Source organism: Seriola aureovittata, chromosome 8 (assembly GCF_021018895.1).
Source record: "Seriola aureovittata isolate HTS-2021-v1 ecotype China chromosome 8, ASM2101889v1, whole genome shotgun sequence".
In the NCBI taxonomy this organism is placed as follows: domain Eukaryota; kingdom Metazoa; phylum Chordata; class Actinopteri; order Carangiformes; family Carangidae; genus Seriola; species Seriola aureovittata.
The window spans coordinates 12,984,806-13,011,419 of NC_079371.1; the positions used below are offsets into that span (position 1 = coordinate 12,984,806).

Below are 26,614 nucleotides of genomic sequence, written 5' to 3' on the forward strand. Positions count from 1 at the left end.
TCCTGATTAGCTTCATCAGAACAGAGGCTACTATTCCTGGGGTCAGATCACACACTCTGATAACAGACCACATAAATTCAAATTCAAACACACCGATAACGCCCACTCACAGCTTTCAAACTAAACAGGCTTAACTGTCTAACATTGAATAGACATAAACAATAAAACACATATCTCCAATAATAGATAGCTTAGAAGGACATCTATAAATAACCCAACAAGACAATTATTACAGCAGTTCAACAAAATAAGTGCAACTGATGTAATGCCTGGGCGTAAATTATAACTACATAAAATTATAAGGTGAGGAGGAAGATTGTGTCAGAAGATGCTGTTTCAGGACAGATTTAAATGTATGTTTTTCTTGTTTCCTGAATTGCACGTACAGACGGAGAACTCTCTTTTTCAATACACCTGCCTGATATGATAATCCTGGTTATTTGAACTAAGTGAATAAGTTGTTTAAGCAAGATGTCCAACAACTTGGTAACAGAAATAACAAAAATAATGTGACTATAAACCTGTCGTTGACTTTATACATGTCACAAACATTTATTCTAACTGTACTATGATCAGGCAGTCAGATACAGAGGGGAAAAAAATAGTGTTATGGTGAAATATTGATGAAAGATATGGTGAAAAATAGAATTTAAACATTCACCAAAGACGCTAAATCTCAGAAACGAGATGGGAAATGCTTCCTCAAGTTTAAAGGCGATGCTGTGGACAATAGTGAGTAAATTGGTCCTATATCCTCAATCGGGATGTTTCTTGCATGGTCCTGTGCTTGAAAGCATTTATGTGTTACATGTTAAAGGTGAGCAAAAGCCCACTAACACTGTGGTCAGCTTGTTTCAGCAAGCTGTAGTTTCCGCTCCAAGATCTTGGACAAACCTCCTGACAAATTCTGAATGACAATGAATCAAGCTGGACGACAAACGCTTCAGACATTCTCTGTCCAAAGACCTGGTTTTTCTGGCAACTAAAAACAAGTATTTGTCATGTGAAGCTGCTGTGCTTTGCCCTTCCTATATTGCTATCTAGTGCAGCACCAGTGTAGCAGGTCATCAGCCTGTTACTTTCCTTATACTAATTGGTCTTAAACTCAGAAAGGACCAGTTAATTAAAAAATGTTTCTGTCAAAGAGCCACACGCTGACGTTGGCTAGCTCTTTTCCCAACTGTTCTGAAAGCCTGTTCATATCCTCCCGTGATCCATCACTGCAAAATCACCAGCCTACAGAAGCAAGTCACAATTACAGCTCTCTCTCTCTCTCTCTCTGCGGCTTCGTGTAATTTATAAACTGTACAGTGAGAAAGGCAATGTACCAAGAGGCAGGCACTCCCTTCAGCAACTCCATCGTGTGCGAGTTTGGCATCAGAGCCATGTGCAGCCAACCTGAAGTTTCTGCTCCTTCAGGGCATATAGGACATTATCCACTGCAGCTCTGTGTTGGTCTTCGTTCAGCCTCATAGTTCATAATGCCAAACACACTCCTGCAGGAGATTAGCCAGACTGGAAATTATATAGAAGCTGCCTGTTGTTGTTGTTGGCATGCTCAAGTCCTCTCATGAAGTGTTCCCTCTCCAGCATCCACGCAGCCAAGATACATACTGGGTTGTATTAGCTTAAATCACTATATTTCATACATCATCACTTAGAACAATAATATACCCTGCTTAAGTGAGAGATTAACAATATGAGTAAAACATGGTGCAATTATCTGTTTTATCCTTTGATTTCCAGCCTACTTTCTCTCTAGGTTAATTCTAGTAGCATCATGGCGAAAAGAAAAAACAAAGAATTAGCTTTTATCTCTCAATGAATGAGCCCTGAAAATGATCTACTGTTGTATATAATACTACTGAATTTGGTAAAACATTTTTCATCAAGCTGCTGGCTGCAGTGGTGAAGAGAATTAAAATCCATCTGCAACTTTATCTTTTCCAAATTCCATCTTTCTATCAGCTTTCTACAAGTTTTCATTACAATACTTCTGCTGCCTCGCTTTCACACTCTGTTATCTTCATGAATGTATGTGTGCAGATCACATTTTTTATGTTAATTCAAACATCATTTATTGGATGTTCTTAAAAATGTCACAGTTTACTGGCGACAGAGAACTTTAAATGCGGTTAATAAATTAGTAGGCAAGAGAAATTAACATTTAAAATCCCATTAAGAGAAGGTTGAAAACAAAGTGTCTCCATTCAGCAGCATTAAAGGCTTTTAGGGTGGAATAGAATAGAATAGAATAGAACAGAACAAAATAGAATAGAATAGAATAGAATAGAATAGAGTAGAACAGAATAGAATAAAACAGAATGGAATAGAATAGAATAGAATAGAATAGAATAGAATGCCACTCTGCACTATGGAAAAGTGCAGAAGCAGATAGAATAGAAAAGTACAAACAGAATAGAATAGAACAGAATACAATACAATACAATAGAACAAGAAGAGGACATACAATAGCACAGCACAACACAGAATAGAATAGAACAGAGGATAACAGAAGAGAACAGAACAGAATCTAAACTGTGGAAGTTCTCTGCATTCACATTTGTTTCATTGACACAAATAGCTCAGTCACTGTGTTAGAAGAAGCTGAGGTCACAGCAGAGAAAATTAAGCCTTGCCAGGCTGCACACTGTTGCTGTGGCTCACCACACTCGTCATCGTATCTCACAAACACACACACGCACACATAAGCACATACCCAGCAAACCAGCATCAAAAAAACGAGAAGCGAGAAGTAAAAGCCTGACCAATGTGGAAATAACCGTCCACAGGGATAATGGAGCCTATTCTGAGCACACCTGGTGAAATTCTAGTGCAACGCCGACTGATATGAGCTTCCCAATTATTGCCGGCGTATTGTCCTGCTCTGAGCTTTCAGGGGACATCTGTAATTCACTAAAAAATTAGGAAGTGAAACCTTGTAGACTTGTGTTCTTATTTTGTGTGCATGCTCAGTCCACTTGAGTAATGATTGGGGGAGGCTTTCTTTGCTGAGAACAGAGGCCTTTGAATCATCCTCCGGGGGAAAGAATTGTGTCATTTCCTCAAATGCCACAGGCACCTACAATGCACGTTATGAAATGCATGATACTGAGAGCTATTTGATAGATTTTTATTCTCTTCCCTTCCTCAACCCCCTAACCATAAAAGATTCAGCTCGCCACTCCTCCACTTTTTCTCACTCCATTTGCCTGATAATAAGCAGGGACACGTCTACTGAGGATGGAAATTTTCTGTGTTTCATCTTCTCTTTTGTCCAAGTCCTCCGTCACCCGATGCATACACTTCAAACTTTCCACAATATTCTTAGGCGAAATATTCGTGTCGAGACTGATAGTTGAGCTTAATCTTGTCCTGTGTTTTTACTACCTCACAGCTAGACAACTGTTTCTCCAGCCCTCCTCCATCACTTCCTCTCCCTCGCCATTTGGTGTGGCCCTGAGTTATGTTTTAGAGGGATATATCAGCGCTTTTACAAGACTTTTCTATTTATGATGAACTGGGAGTCATTTCAGTACAGCCACAAAAAAGCCATTACACCAGTGTTGTTGGAGAACTTTTTTGCAAGAAGTGCTAGAGAAAGTGAAAAGGGCTCAATCCAGTGTAAGACCATTTCCAAATGACTGTGTATGTATCACCATGTCACAGGTTTACCTCAGCATTACTTTTCTGTGCGATGACAGGTGGAGATCAAAAGAGTTTGAGAAGGTATCAAAATATCGAGTTAAGCTTTATTGAGGTCTTACTTACACAGAGGTAAAACTACCAGAAAAATTAGTCAAAGAAATAGTTTGAAACTTCAGAAATTACACAGTCACTTTCTTGCTGGGAGTTAGATAAGAAACTCGATACCACTCTCATGTCTGTATAGTAAATACTGGCTAGCTGAATTAGCCCACCAGCTCCTCTAAAGCTCACTAAGCAACACTTACAGCTTGTTTTCTTAATTCAATTAAAGCTGAACTGTAAAAATGACAAGTTGTGGCTTTACGGGGGTATAGTTCTGGCCCGGGCACAGTGTCTACAGAGACCCCACAAATGTGCTTTTACACATTTTTTCAACGAAGAAAAACAAACAAGATATAATGAGCTGGCCCTTTCATGCACGGTGGTCACTACAGTGGACAGCAACTCAAAAGCCAATTTTCCTGTATATATCTGGGCTCGGATGGGTGCAGCTATATATCAGTCACTGCAGAGAATAGTCCTTGAATACACCATAAGCAGCCACCAAGTTCCAATAAATGCAAATGTGGATAAAAACCCCATCATCCAAGATCGCCAACGAAATATTGTTAAATTTCTCAAATATTTATTTTACACATGCAGAGAATTACGAATAAACTGTGTCCATTGAAGTTGACATCATGCATTACTCATAATACAGCTACAAATCAGATTTATCATTATTATTTTTTAAAGGTTATTGTTAAGAAGGCCAGTATACACATCCTGCCAAGACTTTGTTCAGCAATAAAGGTCTCCTCATTAAAACCTCTGGACTATCTGTAGTCGCTTCAGTGGTGGGCTGTCTCTTCTCTGAACCCGAGTATATGAGAGAAACCACTGTCAGTCAATCTCTTTCTTATAGTTTTTGTCTTTTTACAGCATGTTGGATGAATTAACACAAAGGGTAATAGAAAAGAGCGAGAAGCAAGAAAAGTAAACAGAAAGTTTAAAACCAAATTCCCACAACTTTGAGGCAAACTGACAATTCTTAAGTAACATTAAAATTTCTCATTTATAAAGTGTTGTTTAAAAAGAGAACAATAATGCAATTAAATTGAGACAATACATCAAAAGAGAGACTATGGTATTTCCATTGTTGTCACAAACTCTTACAAATTGTATCTCAGGGGTCAAAAAACAATGCAATGCTTAAACAGACTGAAACTTCATTGTACATTTCACCCACTTAATGGTGGAAATGTTTAAAACTCTTTGAGAAAGCCAATGCATGCTCTGTTGATTCTCAGCACATCACTCCTGATTTCCCTCCTGATGATCTGATCTAACTCCTCGACCTCCCCCTCCTCCCGCCCGTGACCCTCCCCTACCTGGTAGAAGGCTCTGAGGTGTCGATTTAAAATAGAAAAGTTCTGTACTCTCAGCATGTGATCATCTCTCCCACTGTCGTACAGCCGCTCCACTTTGGGGTTGGGGTCTCTGGGATGAACACAGAAAAGACAAGGCGGGTATTTACTGCAGCTTGATCAAAAAGCCTAGCAACACATCTCTCCTGATGAGAAATTCTTATGCAACGGTGCATTTAAGCAGAGAGTGAATAAAATTTTAATGAGCCTGAGAAGCAGGCAGTGAGAATCCTCATGTAATTATTTGTTGAAATAACGTGGCTTGGGTCAGGCCAAATTAATCAGCTGTTCGCCAAATACTGACTAGGATCTTGTCTTGCCAGTTGAGGGAGAAAAGGTTTTATTCTGCTGAAATTTGAACATGGAGATAAGGAATTCAGCAGAGACGACTAACACGGTGCCACGTATGCAGAACCCCACCTCATGATTCACTGGAAATTTGTGGCAAATATTAATGGGTCATACATTCATGCCATCCCTTCACATTGACTGCAGAACAATGTGAGTTTACAAAAGGGAATGTGATCCAGGTTATATCAAATTTTATGCAAGAAAAACATCAGGGTCTACAGCTATGCTAGCAGCTATGTGAGGCTGTAAAGCTGTGCTTTTGATGTAGACATGCCAACAATGACAATGCTATGTTCACTGTCTTAGCCCCTTTTACACAGAGATCTTGCTATATTGCTGTTAAGAAGACACCTAATTATGCTGGCTTTGCTTATTTACACAGGACCAAACAAAGCCGACACATTGCCTCCCCTGTGTGTGAGTTAAGATAGCATGCTGGCTCTTCATTTTACACGGATGTCGATCCAGCTGTCTGACTACCTCCGCTGCCGGCCTACTGCTAGAGCAACAATGCCCCCTCAGTCCAAGGCGGAATAAAGGCGCAACATTCCCACCTTGAACAGGCTGTATAAAAGGGACTTTTGTTTATGTGTTAGCATGCTAGCATTAGCTAATTAGCAATAAACAAGTGTAAATGAAGTGTCATTAGTTTTACAGGTATTTGGTCATGAAACAAAGAGCTTGACAAATAAAAATGTTAACATGGTGATGGCATCAGATAAGATGTGAGGGGACAAAAGTGATTACAATTAATTTTGAGGAGTACATTACAATTTGCCATCCAAAAGCTACACCACTAGCAAGGTTAAAAATCAGTCATACTTACTTATTACTCTTACTTATTCAATGTTTTTAATGGATTACACTCTAGAAGTAGCCTTGGAGTTTAACTGGAGAATGGGTTTCGGGCCCATTTCCACTTTTTAACTTATCAATAAAGACCCATGGCCAATTTTTGCAACTAACCTCAAGGTTACAGTAGCTTTTTTTCTTTTTTTTGTTTTCAAATTTCCCCACAAAGGCTCAAAATGAGCACTTTAGACTCTTCTATATTTTATTTCTAATTTAAAATTTAAATGCTCCTCTAACATTACCAATTCACTGGAAAATGCCCCCACATTCATCAAATTAGCTCATATTTGTCTAGTTGTCAATTGTATTCCAGTGTAAAGCTGCAAGGCAATGAAGCAAGAAAATATAAATCAATCTTACATGACCCTCATGACCTCATTGAGAAAAATCCCATTGGTCAGCCTGAGGTAGCGATCCCGGGCACTCTGGGAAATTGAGTTCACTTCCATATACTGACTGTAGAGTGGGACGCCGTCCTCACTCCCCACCATCTTCTCAAACAGCTGAACCTGTGAGAGACAAGGAGCGATTATCTTGTATGTCTGGAGAAAAGCATGAGTGGACAAGGAAGTGGACAAGACAAGGAAGACATGAGATAGGAGCAGAAAATAAGTACAGAGCAAGCGACAAGAGATGGAGAGGCACAAACATTTTCACACAGGAAGCCACTTGAGTTGGTGCACCTGTCTGGACAGGTGGGATCTGTGCTCTCACACTGGGAAGCACTTCACAGTGACAGGCAGCCAAGCAGGACTGCAGCCAAGGTCCCTCTCTCCGCTAAGAAGAGCTGTGCCAATGCAAACTGCAATATAATGAGGTTTATTCCCACCTGCACCTTCTAAAAACTGCACTGTGGGTAAACAGAGTAACAACCTCGAGTGGGTTCAGCTGATGAGGTGAGGCAGAGGAGCTTGTGACCCTGTGCGACCGGGTAGACATGGTAGCAGAGCAGTTACAGTGGATGTCCTTCAACATATGTGACGCAGGGTGAAAGTTCTCGTGTCAGTGAATAACCGCCCTGCTGAAGTGCCCTTGAGCAGATACTGACCCTTTGTCAGCTGCAGGCATCCTGTTGAAATTGATCTTTGACCTTGTATTTGGAGGAGGACAACAATAAAGACTATCCTCATAAGCTTCAGCAGAGTATCACACTATAGCATAAATACTGTTCATTGACCAGAAGGGGGAAGAAATCCCCTCGGGCCGATTGGTTTCCCATGTGGAAAACCCAGCTGGAAATTCAGTCTGTTACTAAAGCAACAAATCCTCAACTGATTTTAGTGAGACTATATTCTCTTGAATGCACAGTAAATAACTCTGTATTATTTTTCGAATCTGAAACTGCCCATTGACGTGGAAGTGTCAAAGCTAGGAGAGAAAAAAAAAGCTGGTCACTAAGAGGCAAGGGAAGCTGCCAAAAGGAGAAGTGGAGTTTGTTTTGTTGTACACAAAGGCAAAAAGACACTCTCTAGTCTGTTTTTCGCTGTTTATTCAACTCCTGCTTATTTATTTGGGTGAATAGGAGCTACTGGAAAGCAGGCTGCTCTAAAATATAAAAAGTTATAAGTATTTGTGACTGGAAATAATGTAGGATTTACTACAGAACTGGTCACTGTCCAAGCTCTACACAGTCTTTAGACAATCCTGGTTTAATCTCCTCTCTGTGCCTCTAGAAATGATGACCTTTTCTCTAGCTCAAAGTGATAAATGATAAATGACGTACCCATTGCGCCAACGCACTTTCCATGAATTCCTCAATTATCTCCATAATGTTAGAGTCCATTGTTGTGTTGGGAGAGCTGTGAAACACTACAGAATATCGCTAATTAAAAACATTATATGAGTAATGAATCAAAGAGAGAGAATCAATCTCCCGTCAAGTGAAGTAGTTTGACATTTCTGCGGCCTGTCCCCTCCCTCCCTCCACCTCGCTGTCTCTTCCTCTCTGTGTGTCAGTTTCATTGCAAAACCACACCGGAATTTTCAAAACTCACATGTTGCGTTTCTCTCTCTCTCTCTCCTCTCTCTCTCTCTCTGAGCAGACATCTTCACACTCCACACAACGGCTAAGCTACAGAGATGTTCCCGATACTATGACTAAGAATGAAGCCTGCAAATGTGACAAAACGTGCACTGTGCTCTTAAATGTAGATGTATGAGTCTCATTTCCTGCTGTGGGCTTTAAACAACATGAAACAGGTGTAACAACTGATTATGTGCGACATCTCTTGAATTCATGATCGAGGCTACACGGCGACATGAAAATGTTTGATGATATAAAACCCAGATTTGACCCAGAACTGGCTGTTTCCATGAGAAAAAACACGTGCTACGGGCCTTGGTGTAAAGTCCTACAGCAAGCACCAGGGTTTGAATGAACTTATTATTACCAACAAGTTGCCAGAGCTGTAGTGGTGCCAGTGTTCCTCAAAGTCCTCAACACAACACGGTCAAGACCTATTCAACGACTGTGCTATGGCGACCCCTGGTGGTTTAAAATCAAAGTTCATATTTGCCCATTTTAAAATTATGAATTACATCATTATTTCCATAACAAAAACACCGGGGGAAGTGTAACCAAGCAGCCTTTCTTTTTATGTATGTGCTGCACTTCCTGCACAGTGAAAACTATTTTTAGAGATTGTCTCTATACCTGCACTTCATTATCTTTTCATATTGTATTGACTGATTGTAGATGGCATATGGATTTATTGCCATTTAAACCCCTTTCTAGCTGAATGTCTAGACAGCTGCATATTGTTATTCATGTAGTATGTATGTCCTTGTACACAGGTGTTTTACAATAAGTCTCCTCTTTCACTTGAATGCTGGGAATCTCAAATGTTTAAGGATTGACAAATTAAAAATTACTTGCCAAATTTGTTTGTGTATTCATCTATTTATTTTAATTTTTTTATTCTTGAACAACATTTTAATTTGCTTTGTTGTAATTATACTAGAAAACTAATTATTGACTAACCCAAAACCAAACCTTTTAACCTCTGCTGCCTGTGTTTTATAATTAAAGAACGTGTCTTTCTGCAGCGACTGAGAGCATCTTCATCTGCTTGTTATGAATAAAATAAAACATTCCTTTGACCTCATTCTGTGATAGAGTTTTATTTAAGAAGAATGAGCACACATAGGATATACCTGTAGTTAGGACAGATCACCATCATATATCCTTTTGCGAGTAAAAAGCATTTAAAAACGGCTTTGCTTTATAAAACCACTTCCAACGTTGTTGTATCAGTGTGCTGTTTCTGTCTCTGTGTGATGGAGTGTGTTCGTGTGTGCTGTCAGTGTGCGCTGATACTGCTTGTGCAGCAGTTCTGGGATTAACTACACCAGGATTATCAGATTGTTTCAGAGCTGCCAGAATAGACTAGATGACAGCTTCATATAGGGCACCACACTCACATACACATATACACACAAACACACACACTTAATCCAACTCTCCTTGCTGAACTCGGATAACCCACAGTCAGTTTATACAATCCTCTATAATATTACATGTACAAAAGGAAGCCGACACTACAAAGCAGTTAAAAACTTCTACCTTTAATGTATAATTCACGTGCGTTGCCATTTTAAGATCCCTAAGCATTTCATTGCAGTTTAGTACAAAGTCTACAGCTGTGAGATGAATAAAACAGTGCACATGGGATGAAATTTAAGCATCATGTGATAGTGACTGTGTCAAATTTAATTCAAAATGTCAAAACGTGTTAAATATGTGCCTGTGTACGCTACATTCATTTAAAGTGAATGTACACTCTTCTAGTTGCAACAAAAAGTACTACACATCTCCCGAACAGATTCTCTGATGGTTACACATTCATGAGCTCCTGCACAGAGGAGATGTTTGTTTTGGTGTCTGTGCAGGGCCCGATAAGATTCCCTATGTTTTCGCCTTGTTTTGGCCATGTGCGAGGAAGCTGCGGCTGCTGCACTGGTGGAGAATAAATCAAGCCTAACATGTCATAACCCAACAGGTGTTTTACCCGCCATCAGCCAACTCACACAACCAAGAAACCACAGACACACCCCTCCCACCCCCCTGCATCCTTTTCCTCCTCAACTCATATTTGAACTTTTTTTGTTCCCCTCTAGCTGGCAGGAGATGGGGAGGCAGCCTTCTCGGCATCCTCAGGGGACCCTTCGGTGGGATCAACCTGCCCTAACTTTAGCATGTTGAGGACATTGGCTTTGACATCCTCAAAGGTTTCTTTCACTCCCTTCTCCAGAAGATAACCCTCACTGTCGCCCTCTGGGTCCTCCAGAGCCATGGCTCCTTCCACAGCCGTCTGCAGGTACCGCAGGCTCACAAGCACCGAGATCTGGCCGGAAAGAAGAAATGAAGATAATGTAAGAACTGCATCTAAAATGTGTGTGTCTGTCACCAAATTAGATGCTCAAATGGTTTGATGGGCTGACACAAACGTCCATCAGGTTACATCACAAATGTATCAACAATGATATCATGTGAAGGAAGTCTTGGCAACTTCTAGCCACAAATATGTTTTCATTTATTCAAACCTCCATTAATCTGATAAACCAAAGACTAATACATGCTCTTATTTTCACTTTGGTATTTCCTGTACAGCTTTACTGTTCTTAACTCATATAGACATTTTTAATTTAGTGTGTTTTTTTATTCTGTGTATACTGTGTGAACCTCTTCAGTCTTCATTGCTTTGTGATGGACAATAAAATTGTAATGATAGTAATGATAATGACTCATGTTGACCATGGACGCATCAGCATGATCATTAGAAATGCAGGACTGGGTAGCCTACATGAACATTTGAAATATTCACACTCTTATGGAATAATGGTTTAGGGAATGGAAATGGAAAAAGTTTTTGTAGGCCTATCGTAGTTTTAGGTTTGTTTGTTTACACAAGTCTGTAGTCTGCAGTCAAGAGTAAGGTCCAAATAAAATATTAATTATGTAGATATATTATTACATTAATGGAATACTGATATGTTAATCATACAAACACTAATATTATATATATATTGAACAAAACATTGATAATAATGTGCAGGATCTTACTTTTTTAAAAAGTGAAATCCCCACCCTGATAACTTTCATACAGTCCCTTCACATCACCAAACTTTTATGTCCACAATACAATGACTATTCATTGTGACATAGTCAGTGCTGCACAACAAATTTTCAGTTTTATCACATGCTTCCTCTTCCCTCTTTTGTTTGAGAACATCGTTTTCACTCTTCACGTGGCCCCTGTCATCTGCCCCTGACATGGTGAAAGAACTTCACACTAATCTGATATAGATTCTTTGATTAGCTGTAGGCAGTGTGTGAATGATGCTCTGTTAAACACATGTATGAGCATCCAGTTCCAGCCCCAGGTCTTGTTTGTTATTTGAAGAGAATAAGTCATCAATAGTCTTATTTGGCAAAAAGTGAAAGTGCGTGTTTGATGAAAAGACAGAAATAAATATGTGTCAGGGGATTTTTCTGTTTTGTTGGTCATCATGACAGTGTGTGCGCAAGTAGAAAACTACTTTTTGCATGTGTGTGTGTGTGTGTGTGTGTGTGTGTGTGTGTGTCTGTAATTTCTTCCCACACTGTGTTTGGTGCCTGGAGAAGCAAACATCTCAGAATTTTAAATAATCAGTTAAAAACTAAATCCTATTAATTAACACTGTGTGCCTCGGATAAATACTGCATTTCCTCTATTTTACCACAATTACATTATCACTGGAGAATTGTTTGAGTAACCCACCTGTACGAAGATAACTGACAACACACCAGGACCAGTTGAATTCATCAAGCCCATGTAGTAGTCGATCAGAGCCTGCCTACAGCCGCGGCTGTACAGGTTGAGCTCCTCTGCTTGGTACTCGTAGTTGTAGTGGGCACTGTTATCTGTCAGTTGGTACTGCAGGCAGGGGCGAGGGGAGGCTGGGTTACAGCAGCTGAAAGGTACACCATCCAACAGGTAACGGCCATCCACATTACTCCGGATACGACTGGAGACAGGAAGGGGGGGCGTAAGAAAACAGGTGATGGAAACATTAAAAAGAGAGAGAAATGGGAGAAGAGTAAGAGGAGAGTCAAAGAAAGGAAGGACTGAAAGAAGAGAAGCAGAAAGTATGTTCATCTTCTGGGAGGTAAAGCAAAGAAAATGTTAAATTCAGTCAAGTTAAAGGCCTGACTTTTATCTCAATACATAGTTCACATTAGTGAGAAATAAGCAATTTCTCTATACATGTGTCATCATGTCATAACCTTTCTGTTTATTCATTCCTTTTTACTTATTTTATCTTTGACCAACCTTTCTCTGCTTGCATCATGACCAACCTTTCCCTCCATTTCAGTCGTTCGCTTCAAAAGTAAAGGCCAGAGCTATTTTTAATGCACTCTTCCTCTGCCCTCACATCACTCTTTTTCTCCCAGCGTCCCTCCATCCTTCCTTTATAACAGATTGTTTGACCTTTTTAGATATGAAGTCTATTTATCCGTCACTCATCTAGACCTCTATTTCCTCCCTATTTCCCTTTCTTATCTTCTCTGAATACCCCTCATAAGTCCATTTTCTTCTCTTTCTGGTTCATCATCTTATCTCCCTGCATCTCATAATTTGTTTATCACTGTACTGCAATTCACTCACTCCTTGACATCCTTGGAGGTGAAGTCCAGGTATCTGTTGCTGACCCACTGAACCTCAAACCAGTCCTTGAAGTTGCTGTTTCCACAACAACGGAACTCCATCTGCAGACGATCGATGGTCTCTTTCTGAAAACAGCGGCCTGGCACATCTGTGTCCTTGTAGAAACGAATGCCATTCCTCAGGCCCACCTGACAGTGGGGAGAGAACAGTGAAAATCTAATTTGATCCCTATTTGTCTGGTTTGTCTGTGAAATTCTTCCACATTGTCAATGAACTTATTGTCAAATCTTAAAGATTTTTAAGTTTTATTGCTACATTTAAAGAAGGATGAGAGTTCCCTTCTTTCAGAAAACAGATGACAGAAAATAGTTGATGTTTTCTGTTTTCTTAAATAGTGATAAATGCATGTTATTATTGTTATTATTATTATTATTATTATTATTATTATTATTGTTGTTATTATTATTATTATTATTATTATTATTAATATGGAATAGAATAAAATGGGACAGGCCTCTTCCCTCTAACCCAAACACTCTGAACTCTACGGGTAGCAGACTCTTTCAGCCACATCAACTTAAGGTGGAGCATTTTGCGTTTGACTTGAGGATTAGAAAACACCATCTTGATATGGGACATATCTCCTATCACCTATTCTACCCCCAGTCATTACCCAACCTAATGACCCCACCTTCAGAGATTCCTCCAGGCTTCCCTGCAGGGCGTAGCTGAGCACCACAACAGCGAGGAGCAGACAACTGAGCAGTGCAGCTACAGCAAACCAGGCCAACAGGAGAACCTTCCAACGGGGGAAACGAGTTGCGTCCAAGGAGTCCTGACAGACACGACTGGCCACCCAGTTGGTGCCGATGGAGGCCAGGCCCACCATCATCAGGATGTTGGGCACCACGTGGATCTCTGTGTTGTCCATCACCTCAAGAAAGGAAGAGCACAGTCAAAGATAATAATAGCCACAAGAGCAACAGCCAACTGCAGGTCACATTGTCATTTCCTCTGCCCACTTTAGCAGGTAATAATCCTGAATTAATTTCGCCTTATGGCCCTGGCTGCCAAGAGATTCAATTAGCTGCTGATATGCTGGATGCAAAGGCTACTGTGGAAATATGATGACACTTTTAATTCATTGCCCTGGTTACAACAAAAGTCACTTATGAACTGAAATTATTACTGGCTAATTTTTCAAAAGCCTTTCAGCTGTAAAGACAATTTGCCCCATTGTTGTTTTAAAATGACCATTAAAAAACTAAACCCAGTACTAATGCAACCTTCTAATATCGTAACCTACTAACAACTGTGCAGCCATATGTGGCTTAAATTTAATTCAGGACAAATAATCTCTGTCTCTGGTTCCCCTCTGAGAAGGAATCCATTTTGATTCATTCAAATAATCAGTTTTGTCTTTGATCTGTAAAAAGTAAAGTGCCAAACAAATTGTCTAAATGAGATGACATATGAGATTAAGTGTTTAAATAACAAATAAAAGAGGATTAAACTCATGTGAATCATTCTGAAAGACCCTTTTCTTGTATTTCACTCATTTCAGTCATCTCTATGCCAACTCAATAACACTTTGTTACACAATTAAGAGACTAGAAAATCAGATTCTCACACTGGTGATCAATAGATGAGTAAAGGCATGCATACATGCCCTGCATCTTTCCTGTGCAGCCCACTGGATATCAATGCTTCTAACCTATCCAGATCAATCAGTGATCTATTAAGCCTGATGTCATGACCGTCACCTGCTGGTCATGTTACCTATTCAATGCACATTGAACAATAATGATTTTGGGTGCGAATGTAGATTTTACTAAAAAGCTCGCAACATATTCTATCCTCATGATTTAACATGCATGGGTGTGCCTGAGTGTCGCTGTGTGTATATTTACACCAGTGTTTTGAGTGCTGCGTGTTTGTATTTGTGGATTAAACTGCAGAGCTAACTTTAAATAAAAGCCACTGATAAGCGACAGCACAGCAGACTCAGTAAACAACCACGAGCAAAGGCAAAACTCTGAGCATATAAACCAATGTTTGTGTAACTTTGACTGAAATCATTCCAGTGTTTTCAGACTGCAGCCCCACTTGGCCTTCCAGTCTTCAAGTTGACATTGCATTTGTGTGTGTGTGTGTGTGTGTGTGTGTGTGTCAGTGTCCCTCTCTACCTCGGCTCTACGGAGCATCTCTATCTTAAGGTAAACCCCGAGACAAAAGATGAAGGCCCCCCACAAAACTGCCATCCAGGACAGCAGCCACAGGCCCTGGGCGAGACGCACCCGCCTCTGCTGGGTGAATTTCATCTTCAACAGCATCTTGAACGGCTCACTAACACGCACCAATCAAATAAGGAGAAAAGAGTAAGAGGTGGGGGGGGGGCAGGAGAGAGGAAGAAGGAGTTCAGTGAATTCTGGTAAAAAATAGAGTCGATCCAGAGGTGGCCAGCTGCATGTAAAAAGCAGATGGTTGGTTCAATGTTGCAGAAATGCAGTGGCCTTGCACTTCTTGTTTGGTGAGTTATTAGCAGGTTGAGCTCATCTAAGTTGTTCCAGGTGGAGAGGATAAGCAGGTAGATCCCTCAGATGGTAAAGGGCACAGTCAACCTCAGAGGATAATGCAAAAGCTTTCACTTGGATGCTGAAATTGTCCCAAAAAGATTCTTTATAATCCAATTCAGTATCGTCTAACCCTGGGAAAATGTGAAATGAAAACTGCTGATGGATGAAGAATGGAGAAAGAGATATTCCTTTTCCCAGAGATGACGGGTTTTCCCCTGAAGTTAATTGGTCAATCCGCCGTAGTCCTCCCTTCAAGCTGAAACCAACGATTTTTTCCTCTTGACGTGATGTTGTCTTTTGATGGCGCCCCTCTGGGTCTGTGATTGTGCGGCGCCCCCCTAAACCGCTGTACCCATGGTTGGAGGACACAGAGACTGACCAAAGTCGAGAGTTTGGAGCCGTAATCCGCCCAACAGAGTCCCTGGGATCCTATTAAACTCCAGGGGCCAATGGGAAAGCAGGCCAGTGTCTGATCAGCAAACTTATTCTGATAGACATGTAGTAACCTGTGGGAGGGCCTGATGGACTATTATGACAGGTGGACTTACCTGAAATTCATCAGCATACACTGGAGCACTATAGATGCCTCAGAGAGACAGAGAAAATACAGTATCATGACTGCTAACTGAGGCTAGGGATATCACCAGATCTGCGTGCGAAACTAAAACTAGGTTACTGTCAGCCTCACTTGATGTTTGTATAATTAGACAAAGATATAGTATGTAGTTAGAGGAAAAACATCTAAGCCTGTGTTGAAACTTGCCCTAAATATCAGCTTTACTTCAAACACTAGCAAATGTTAGTTGGCCTTTAATGAACCCTCTGCTTGGACTGGTTGTTCCAATTCAATACGTAGCTTTAACCTAAACCCAACTAACTAATCACTTTACTTACTTCAACCCAACTCAACTCAAACTAAAGTTATTTGTGTCAAGTTTAAAAAAAAAAGTTGAAACCTACGATACAATGATGCACCTGAGTGTAAGAGAAATGAATGATATCAGGGATTTTGGGGGATTGGTCAGACAGAGGCTTGTTCATGTGAAGTGAAAGTAAGACAACGAAGGGGAGAGTTATGCTTGTATGAGATTATGAATACAGTAGGGAGGGAGGTTGGTGGGGTTGGATCAATAGGATTAAACTGTTATTATAAGTATTTATGACAGCTTGAGTCAGAGCTATAGCTAGGTTGAGGCCACTCTCACACTACCAGTTCTTACAACACACCAAACAGAAAAACAAACACTCAACCCCTTTATACCAAACCACCATTAATCACATCTACAGTGGTGCGTTTAAACAGAGAGATTGGTTGACACATTTGATGATACTGACATAATAAGCAGACTTGTTTAGCCCTCTAGTGGTAGAGATGGTCCGTCGGTGTGTCCATAATACCATTGTGTTATGAATTATCAGCCATATTGCAATTTGGTATAGATATTCAAGCCCCCCAGGAGAAAATTCTTAGTGATTTTGGAGATCCCAGACACTCAATTCTTGCACACAGCGAACAAATGTTACACTTGTTTGCCCAGGTAATGGTAGATTAAGGCTTTGAGAAAGATAATGCTTACAAGTTTACAAGAAGACAGAGAAAGAACTAATGACTAATGAAAAGACGTCTGTAATATGAGGTGTTGCATTCATTTAATATGAGGATTTTTATTGGTGGAACAGCTGCAATGACACAGTTACATATTGAATTGATGGAGCTGAGCAGTATTCATAGCTGCATAGTGTAGGGGGGTATAGTGTACACTGATGAGAGGTGAGGGCTATACAGATTAAAACAACATTAATATGTTGCTGTTGCACATGATCTAATCTACTTTGTCACAACAACTCTCCATTGTAACAACTTTCAATCTTAACTGTACATTTTTTCTCTGCCTTCTAAAGCACTTTAAAACATCTACCCTGAGCATCGTATTATTTCCAAAAGGTAGGACCAGTATATTTTATGTATTATATATACACATACACAGATAAAATAAACATTTACACACATGTAGAGTAATATTAAATTCTATATGTTTTTTTTTTCTCACTTAAAATTATTTTTCTAACAAATAAGTGAATGATTTTTTTTTTTAATTGTAACTTCATATCAGTGTATGAGCAGTTTTCTTTGGTGTGTTCTGAAAATCAGTTACCAATCTGCTTCCTAAAGCTCAAGAGTTATTCTTCACAAGTATGAAGTACAACTGTTAAAATGAACAATGGTTAGGAGACAAATGAGATTATTTCTGTGCAGAAATAAACTGTTTCTCATTAACACTGATATTGATGGTACAACAGGCTGCTGTTGAAAGATGACTATTGTGAACTCACTGGAGTGTGTGAAAAGAGAGTAAGTGGCTCTCTCAACACGGTTCTGGATTTGAAAAGGCTATATCTCTCTTTGTCACTCACCAGGCATGTATTAAATTATATGAATTGATAGCACGGCCATCAAACATAAAATCACATTCAGAGAAGAACTACCCTGATAAGAGGCTGGTTACTGAATAATCCTGTACGCTGACCTCAGCCCTGTTATTCTTATTATAAGTATACAATTACAGAAGTCGTTGAGGTCTTGTACTTTTAGAACCTTTGTCTTTCATTTTACTAATAAGATCAAACTGGTGAGCTCACCTCTGAATGAAGAGCTGTTTGAACTATTTCCATCAATGTCAGTGATGTCTTTTATCAAAGATAACACTAGATGTGCTTTTCATTTCTTCTCTCTACAATAATGGCTATTAAACACAGAAGCCATATTCTGACACTCCTTGTTGTCAATAGTGGCCCTGTAGTGAATGTCACAGATAACATTGTATGTGATCAATATGCTCTTCATTAATTTGGGAGAAAATGACAAGGTAATAGGGAACAGTAAAGACTAAATGACACATTATTACAAATATCACTTAAACAGAAAGACATTTATAAAGCATACTTTGAAATTGGGTACTATAATAAAATGTATTCTATTACTGCATGTTTTTTTAATATTTAATTGCTGTGCTGCAGGTTTCATTGATGCTGTTGCTGCAAGAATGAACGTTTTTCCTTTCAGTATAAATATTGGTGTTTTCTGTGTCTTGTACCAGCAATGCAAGAACTTCATTTTCCTGTATTCAGGTTTATGAGAGTCTAAAAGTGCATAATATACAAACCAAAACAGCAACAACAAGAACAAAACACAAAAACATTCCCTCAGCCACAGCATTTTGGAGGAACAATATTTGAATCAAATATCAATAACATATATGAATAAATAAATATTTCAATGCAATAAGATGAGAATATAGATTCATCCTGCCATATTGTTGGAAGAAATTTTCCCTCTGCCTGTTTCTTCTGCTCCTCCCACCCACTCCTGCCCACCCTGTGGCTCTGTCCCTCCACCCGCCTCCTTATGGGTGTGCAGCTGCTGCATGAAATCATCCAGGATTTGCTGGGCTGACAAGGAGGTCACATCCACAACGTCCTTCTCCAGAAGTGTTACCTGTACCCCTGCCTTCCCACCCCAGCTGTCACCACCCACATGGGCCTGCTGGAGGTTTGGAGGGGCGTTAGTGTGGTTAGTGCCCAGGAGAGGCTGCTGTTGGCTTTGGGGATAGAGAGGTTGTGGTCTGGCAGCGTAACCAGCAGCCATTTTCTTATAGATAGCAGTGCTGATGTCAGCTACAGAGAAAGGCGGGCTGTGGCTCGACTCATGTCGACTTGAGAGACAGGCTTCAGTTCCTGTTGTTGGTATCTCCTGTTTAAACGGCATGAAGGCTGTGACTCTCTGCGGCTCTGCCTCTGATTTTGTCGACCAATCATGTGCTGCTTTCTCCATTTTAGGAGTGTGGGATTTGCTGTCCCCTTGCGGAGAGGTGGCAGAATGGCTGATTGGAGCAGAGGTTGTCAGAAACTTTATGGCCTCAGCTGAGTTGAAGTGCTTCTCCAATAAATCCTTTATCAGGCATGGTACCTGAGGTTGAGACACCAAACACAGACATTAACTCTGATTTCAATCTATGCAAAACAAACAGGAGGAGGATCTCATTTCTGAAGGTTGTTTGACTTATAGTGTAATTTCAGGGGAGGAGTGCATTCTCCATTACAACACTGGACACAGGTCACAGATATAATATGGTATGTAAAGTGCTGCTGTTGATTGAAAACTGCACTTTAAACTTCAGTATTTTGTTGAGCTTGCAGTACAGGAGAGACTGTCTGACTTGTTTTAAAATGTTCCTGCCAACAGAAGATCCACATTGACAATAATTTCCCAAAATATTATTTTAAAAAAACACTATGGGGTACTAGACAAAATATCAGGAATATAAGAATGGTGTGAGGTAGATCAACTTTCTTTAAAGTAGATCTATTCTTCTGGCAAACAAATTTAAATAGCTTTCCCAATCTTCTTTTTTTAAGGTTTTTAGTGGTTTACATAAGTTCTGTGCAGCTGTAATTTGTAAGGAAAGAAAGACGAGTGCAGGCTAATTAGAAAAAAAAAACCTGACTTAGGATCAGCAGATACTCAATATCAAAGGACCACAAGCAAAAAAAAAATGTAACCAGGACATCTATATTTGGGACTGAGCTCTTTGGCTTTCCAATGAGAAATGGTAATAATAGTCACTTTAAACCGAGTGTCTTGCCATAGTACGGGCTGATTTGAAGCAGGTTTGATTGTGGAGTGTGTTTACTCTATAAAACTGCACAACGCAATGGAGAATAAACGGAATGGATCTCTCTCATTTTATAAAAATGTTATCCGTCTGTTGACATCTACTGTACGTCCAGTAGATGGCACTGTGCTCACATTGATGTTCTCCAGGGCAGCAATGGTCCTGTGGGCGTCCTCCAACTCTGAGCTCAGCTGGGACACACGGTTTAGCAGGTACTTTCTTTCACTGCTCAGGCTCTCTGACTGCACGCACACACACACACACACACACACACACACACACACACACACACACACACACACACACACACACACACACACACACACACACACACATACATACATGACAAGACAGAGACATAGAATGAGTTCACATTTGCATGAAAATAGCTTGTGGGTTGTGAACGCATTGTGTCAGGTACAAGATAAGAGCCCTCTTTTATCATTTTGCCCATGGCTGCCCCGTCCTTATCTCCATATGGGTTTCTCACCGCTATGTGAAGGTGTTCACCCAGCAGGTTATTGGCCTGCTTTGTTCCAGTATGGGTCTCCAAAAGGCTGTAACAACACAAAAGGGACAAAAAGACAACCATAAAACTTTGGATAATTTTAGTGAAATGCCATAAGACATATTATTTTTCAACCTTTCACTCCATTCTCTCTGCATGAGCTTAATGTAGAGATAAGGACAGTTGTTCGTCAGGGCAAGCGGCAATCACAACCTCTCCTAATGACTCTCCTAAAACAACTGACACCAAAATGGAGCCTGGAGTGAGGTGACCATTCACTCCAGTTGCTCCAGTTGGTTGTAGAATGTGTGGTATGTGCCTGGTGGGCTACAGCAGTCATTTGGGGATAAATACAGGCCTGACAAGACCCAGGTCACAACAAGGTTCTCACTGGTGAGTTTGAAGGGAAAAGACAGATGCCTTGAGTCCCCCCTGTCTCTGTCAGTTGGGGAAAATGGGTTACAGTAGAACCAAACCACCCACAGGAATGCACGGGGGGGGGGGGGGGGGGGGGTATGTGTTATTCTGGTCATCCAATATGTTCCATGGATCAATTCATTTACAGAGACTGTTATGTAAAGCCATAGGTTGGGTTTTATTGATTACCAGTGACTGTGGAGTCATTCTGTGGGCAAACACCACAGCAATACCCTCTCATATGAGCATAACCCTCCATGTATTACATCAGACTACACGTAGTGGAAATGTTTTCGCTGTCCCATGTAATTTTGAGTATTTCTTTGTGTATACAAGCAAAGGGGTATATGCAGTGTTAATCCATCATGCATATTGAAATATGTTCTGTTTATAATTCCAGACCTTTTATATTTCTCCTTGACGTGGCTGAGCTCCTCCCTGGTCCTCTGCAACTCTGCCTCTAGGCTCTCGATGCAAACCACCGTCTGCAGCAAGTTCTGGTGAAGATCTGCGTTCTCCTCCTGCAGCGCCCTGAACACACAGGGAGGATGGGAAGTTTTGCTTTTTTGGATCAAGACCAATGCCGTAAATTGCTGTGTTAATATATTACATAAATATATAGCAGGTTTGAAATCAATAAGGCCTCCTCCTCCTCCCATTTTATAAAACCATTCACCATGCATGGTCAGACAGTTTTTCTTTTGCTTGGGGTTCCACATTTTATGTCATGTTGATATCAAACTGTATGTCAAAATTATATTAGAATGTATATTACACATCACATATGGGAGGTGTCCAATGACAATTGGGTCTGAACTAAGATTTAGTGGTTTAAATGAAAAATATCCTTTGGAGGTGGTTATGTAAATAAGTTCCATAACTCTTCACCTCTTCCTGTTAAAACAGGAGTGGAGAGAGAGAGGATGCTCATTAACGAGATCAATAACCACTGACCCATCACAAGATAGACAGAGAGCAGAATGAGACAGAGAGAAATGCATGAAAAGCATTCAAATGTGAAATGGGCACAAAGAAAGACACTTACTGGAGATGGTCAGCATCACACAGCGTGTCCTAGAAAAAGAATTAAAGAGAGATAAGAGAGAAGTGAATAATACTCATGAGATACAGGAGACAGTAGGTCGATTAGGATGTGATATAAGTGTAGCTGACTTTTCATACAGTGGAGTCGGTAAGTATTTGGACAGTTTTGTTTTGACTCTGTACTCCAGGATGTTGAAATGAAAATGAAACCGTGACTTTCAGCTTTGATTTCCCAGTGTGTACATCCACATTCTGTGAACTGTATAAAACGTTTTCTACATAGTCCTTGAAGACTAAAATGGGTGTCACCTTCTTCATTACCAATACAATAGGATTGTGAAAACTCCCTAAACACCCAGCCTTGTAGTCAGTGTTTCATTTGAATTCCAGTGGGCTGGACGGCGTCCAAAAGAACGAAAAAACAAATCACTAATTAAGGATGCAAAGTGGAGCTCTCCAACAAATCCATTTAAAGGAAAAAGGGGAACATAAAATGAATTGACTGAAAAGTTGCTGATTTGAGTCTGTAAAATCTGCAGCAACATTAGCAGTTCAGGCCTTATTCCAGGCTTAGTGCTACAGGAGAAAAGGCACAGATATAAAAAGATCAATAAACAGTAAGAATGAGGACATCACATCCATCCATCCACTTTTTTTTATATACACTTATTACTGTTTAGTGTTGTGGGAGCTGGAGCCTGGCACAGCATGTACTGCTGAGGACAGATTGAATAAACTATTGAGTTATGGCAGTCCCGAGTCCGGAAATGGAGTCTGCGAGAATCGATTAGTTCTGTGAAGCTAAACTGTAGCCAGGACCTTCCCCTTTTTATGGTTGTGATTATGTTTATGTATATATATATATGTGTGTGTGTGTGTGTGTGTGTGTGTGTGCGTGTGTGATTTCACTGAACATTTACTTGACCAGACAAACTAAGTGAGACCACATCCCTACACAGAAGCAACACAGAAAAAGGGATTGTTATGTAATATTGTGTGTGTTTATTAGTACATAAGTGTATGAGCCTGAGAAGATTGTTACATAAGAGCAACGTGATACTAGCTCTTATTCAGCCAACTCACTCTCACATTGTACATAGTGCTGGCTGCTAGTGTGAGAGATTTGTCTCAGTGGATGTATGATGTGTGTTGTTAACTCTCTCGGTCTACATAGTTGATTCATACAACATACAGTGACTCAGGGCAGCACTTTGAAAACAAAGTATTACACCATTTAAACTGATACATTTCCAAAGAGAGTCTCCCCTAAAAGCACAAGACTATTATCTGCTGCATTGCTGAAGAATGACTCAGCTTGCAATGCGTAGTTTGACACATCCCACACAGCCTGTGACTCAGCTGCACTGCCTCTGCAAGAGAAGAGCAACCCTCTTTCTTATGCTCATCCTGTTCCTTCTATGCAGTGATACTGTCCCTTCATTGCAGTGCTATGCCTTTAGGTCAATTACTGACTTGTTTTACAATTGGACTGATGATTCATCTAATGCACCGGATTTCTTTTTTAAGAGAATGACTAATAGCAAAATACAGTATATAGAATATAGACATTATAATGGTAAATATGTTATGTAAAGAGGTAGTTTTGCAGCAGAATTTGAAATAGTTTGTTCTTGGTTTATTTGCACCATATACATGTCTTGAAGCAATAAATTCTCTATTTCAAATGATCATAACTGTTTGAATCATCTTCTATCTTTTCCTTCTTTTTTTTCTTCTATCTTCTATTCTATTTTAAACTGAAACATGTTTTGATCCATGTCTCCTGACTTTTCTCAACTGAAATAAGGTACGTGTGATGTACTAGCGACATTTCATTTTCAGGATTTAAGGCCTTAAACCTCTCGTCACTCCTGTCTTTTCTGTCTCATTGTATTTTACCCTATTAAAAAGAGCAAAAACACTATTAAAGTAAACTCACCCTGTGTTGTTTAGAGTGCCCAACATGTTGCGAATAGTGTCTTCCACTCTGCTCTGAACTGTAACTGTTAGCTGTGGAGGCTGTGTCTCTGGCCTTGGATGAATCAGATTTGGTGGACGAAGACTCGGATCCGTGGCCTGCTCCTGCACCCTGGGCTGAGGATGGAGGGGAGCTGGTGGGTCCTCTGGGCCCAGAGCCCGGGTGCACTTGCTGAGGTTGGTGCTTGTGGAAGTGCTGGGTATGTGAACTGTGTGAGGCAGTGGGCTGCTGTTTGCGGTGGTGGCGTTGTTTGGGTTTGCTGGGTTCAGGGCTGGTGCTGGTACCGTCAGTAAGGTGAGGGCCACATCTGCCATGTCTGTCTCCTGACACAGAGCCTCCAGTGGGCGACGGCCTCCTGTCTTTACGACTGCTTCCATGGCGAGTATTGTGGCTGGTAGACTGGGGGTGATGATGAGGCGGGGGGCTACCATGGTGGTTCCTAGCTGCATACGAGATCAGTTTGTCCGGATCGGAGCAGACTGAGGGTTTTCGAGAGCTGCTGCGCGCTGCTTTCTCCTGTCTGCTGTGCTGTTTCGGATGCTGCTCCCTTTCCTCTCCTGAGCTCTCTCTGTGCTTCTTGGGTGGGAGCTGAGGTTTGACTGGGCTAGGTGTTTTGGGGGCTGGGAAAGGTGTCTTCCCAGTAGTTTTATTATTGTTCACACCCAAGATGGTGAGGTCCGATGCACTTATAACCTGTTTTGTTATCTCATCTAGAAAGGCTGAGAATTGCACCTTTCCCTGCACAAAATTTGACTTGGCTTGCTCTATCTCAGCTTGAGTGATCCCTTTCCCTTTCCGTCCACTCGGATCTTGTTCTTTGGAAACTCTTGGCGACAGCACCTCCATTGACTTAGCCTTGCGAATGTCAGTATGAGGCTCCTTGTTCTTGAGGATCCCTTTGCTGGGCAGCTGGCTGGAGGACACTGCTCTCTTGGGGCCCCTGGAGACCCCTAGCAGAATGTCCTCCTCGCTGAAAGCCAAGCTTCGGTTCAAACTAGCTGTCTTATACAAAGGCCCATAGTTCATGTGTGGTGCCCTGGATTTTTCTCTTCCAAGATTACTTTCATTACCCTGCAGAAGGCCTTCTTCACTTCTGCTGTGACCTCGGTCAAGAGAAGCAAAACCTTGCTTTCCCCTCTGTTGTGAGCTTGCCTGTATCTCACTACAAACACTGCCTTTTTTGCCATGATTCACTGTGGCAAAGACAATGGGCTCACTGCTGTCGTCTTCCCGAAAACCTCTGCGTGCATCTGAGATGTTGGAACAAGACAGGGAGTGCTGTGGCCGCTCAGCATGACGAAGAGAGAAGGGATCATTTGCGCTCGCCTCTGTGTACCAGGAGGAAGAAGAGAAGGAGGAAGAGGATGAAGAAAGGGTAGAGGAGGAGGCCCTGGAAAGAGTCACAGGGGTGTGGTGGTTGAAAAGTATGTCATCCTCTTCGCTGTGGTGAAATTGCTGTGCTTGATGATGATGGTGGGCATCATGGTGAGGGCTATCATGGAGATAGTGACCATGATGGTGGTGGCGTGGGTGCCCATGGCTGTCATCTGTATTTCTGTCTGTATCATCAAACATTGTGTATCTACAACAGAGGGAAAAAAGGGGCAAAGGAAAATTAGCAACAACTTAAATGATGTATCTGCACCAATAAGTGCACATATGGAACTGCAATTTTGCACACTTATAACCACTACCAGCATCTGTATTTTTAAGTCTGAGAGGTTGATTAGAAAAAGCAGATTACTTTGTTGGCAAATTTCAGAATGCAATTTTTTCCCGCTAAATCCCCATTATAAATTCAAATATACCAAGAATACTAGAATGTATCCTACCTATGTGAATGAGGGTCTTGGTGATGGTGATGGTGAAGGTGATGATGGTGGTTGTGCTGCTTCCGCGGCTTGATCTCGTCCATATCAGAGGGGCTGTGAACAGGCTTAAAGAACTTCTCCATCACCTGTCTCTTCCCTGGTGGTAAGCTGTGGACGCCGTCCTCGCTGGGTTGGCTATACAAGGGGTGCTGATGGTGGTCCGTGTTGGTACTCAGCTGTTCCCTCTGCTCCTCTGCTTTTTTTCTGACAATATTTGTCTCTATAAAGCTGCAACTTATCTGTTGATATCAGCTGCAAAGATCATCACTTCAGATCACACAATAATCTGCTGCTGTTTAAAGCCATTCTGACCACAAAAAAATGGATACAGAATGTGATCTAAGCTAGGTGATGTATTCAGTACTCAGAACATTTACTCACAATAGTCTCTAAATCTCCAAGTGTTTCAGGAAAGTATCCAGCTGTGTATCTACCTATGAATAAGTTTGTCTCCCTCAGCGTCTGGCTGCAGAATAATGGAATCACAGCTCATGAGCAGGAATGTATGAATTCCTGAATGGTGGTTTGATTTTGCATCACGCCTGATGTAACAGCTGGGTGCTCACTGAACCAGCTGAAAGAG

At 40.9% G+C, this 26,614-nt stretch overlaps 3 protein-coding genes across 3 annotated transcripts in view; all 3 read right to left on the reverse strand.

Moving 5' to 3' along the window:
- Positions 1-8,218, reverse strand: part of ccdc88b (coiled-coil domain containing 88B) — a 41,836-nt gene extending 33,618 nt beyond the window's left edge. Inside the window, exons 1-3 of the mRNA XM_056383500.1 lie at positions 8,041-8,218; positions 6,678-6,826; positions 5,079-5,187 (exon numbers count right to left, since the gene is read on the reverse strand). Coding sequence (XP_056239475.1) covers positions 5,079-5,187; positions 6,678-6,826; positions 8,041-8,100 — 318 coding nt within the window. The 5' untranslated portion in view covers positions 8,101-8,218. The remainder of the gene's footprint in view (positions 1-5,078; positions 5,188-6,677; positions 6,827-8,040) is intronic.
- A 2,211-nt stretch (positions 8,219-10,429) lies between these two features.
- On the reverse strand, positions 10,430-15,297 carry rom1b (retinal outer segment membrane protein 1b). The gene is made up of 5 exons (XM_056383566.1): positions 15,151-15,297; positions 13,656-13,898; positions 12,965-13,152; positions 12,077-12,323; positions 10,430-10,660 (listed from the first exon to the last, which is right to left on the reverse strand). Exons 1-5 carry the CDS (start codon positions 15,295-15,297, stop codon positions 10,430-10,432), a joined length of 1,056 nt encoding a protein of 351 aa, XP_056239541.1.
- A 1,888-nt stretch (positions 15,298-17,185) lies between these two features.
- si:ch211-276i12.4 (uncharacterized) lies at positions 17,186-25,698 on the reverse strand. The gene is made up of 7 exons (XM_056383567.1): positions 25,622-25,698; positions 24,122-25,550; positions 22,184-22,212; positions 21,541-21,669; positions 20,704-20,770; positions 20,348-20,455; positions 17,186-19,507 (listed from the first exon to the last, which is right to left on the reverse strand). The coding sequence occupies exons 1-7, from the start codon at positions 25,696-25,698 to the stop codon at positions 18,842-18,844; spliced, it is 2,505 nt and encodes an 834-aa protein (XP_056239542.1). The 3' UTR covers positions 17,186-18,841.
- Between the last annotated feature and the right edge of the window lie 916 nt (positions 25,699-26,614).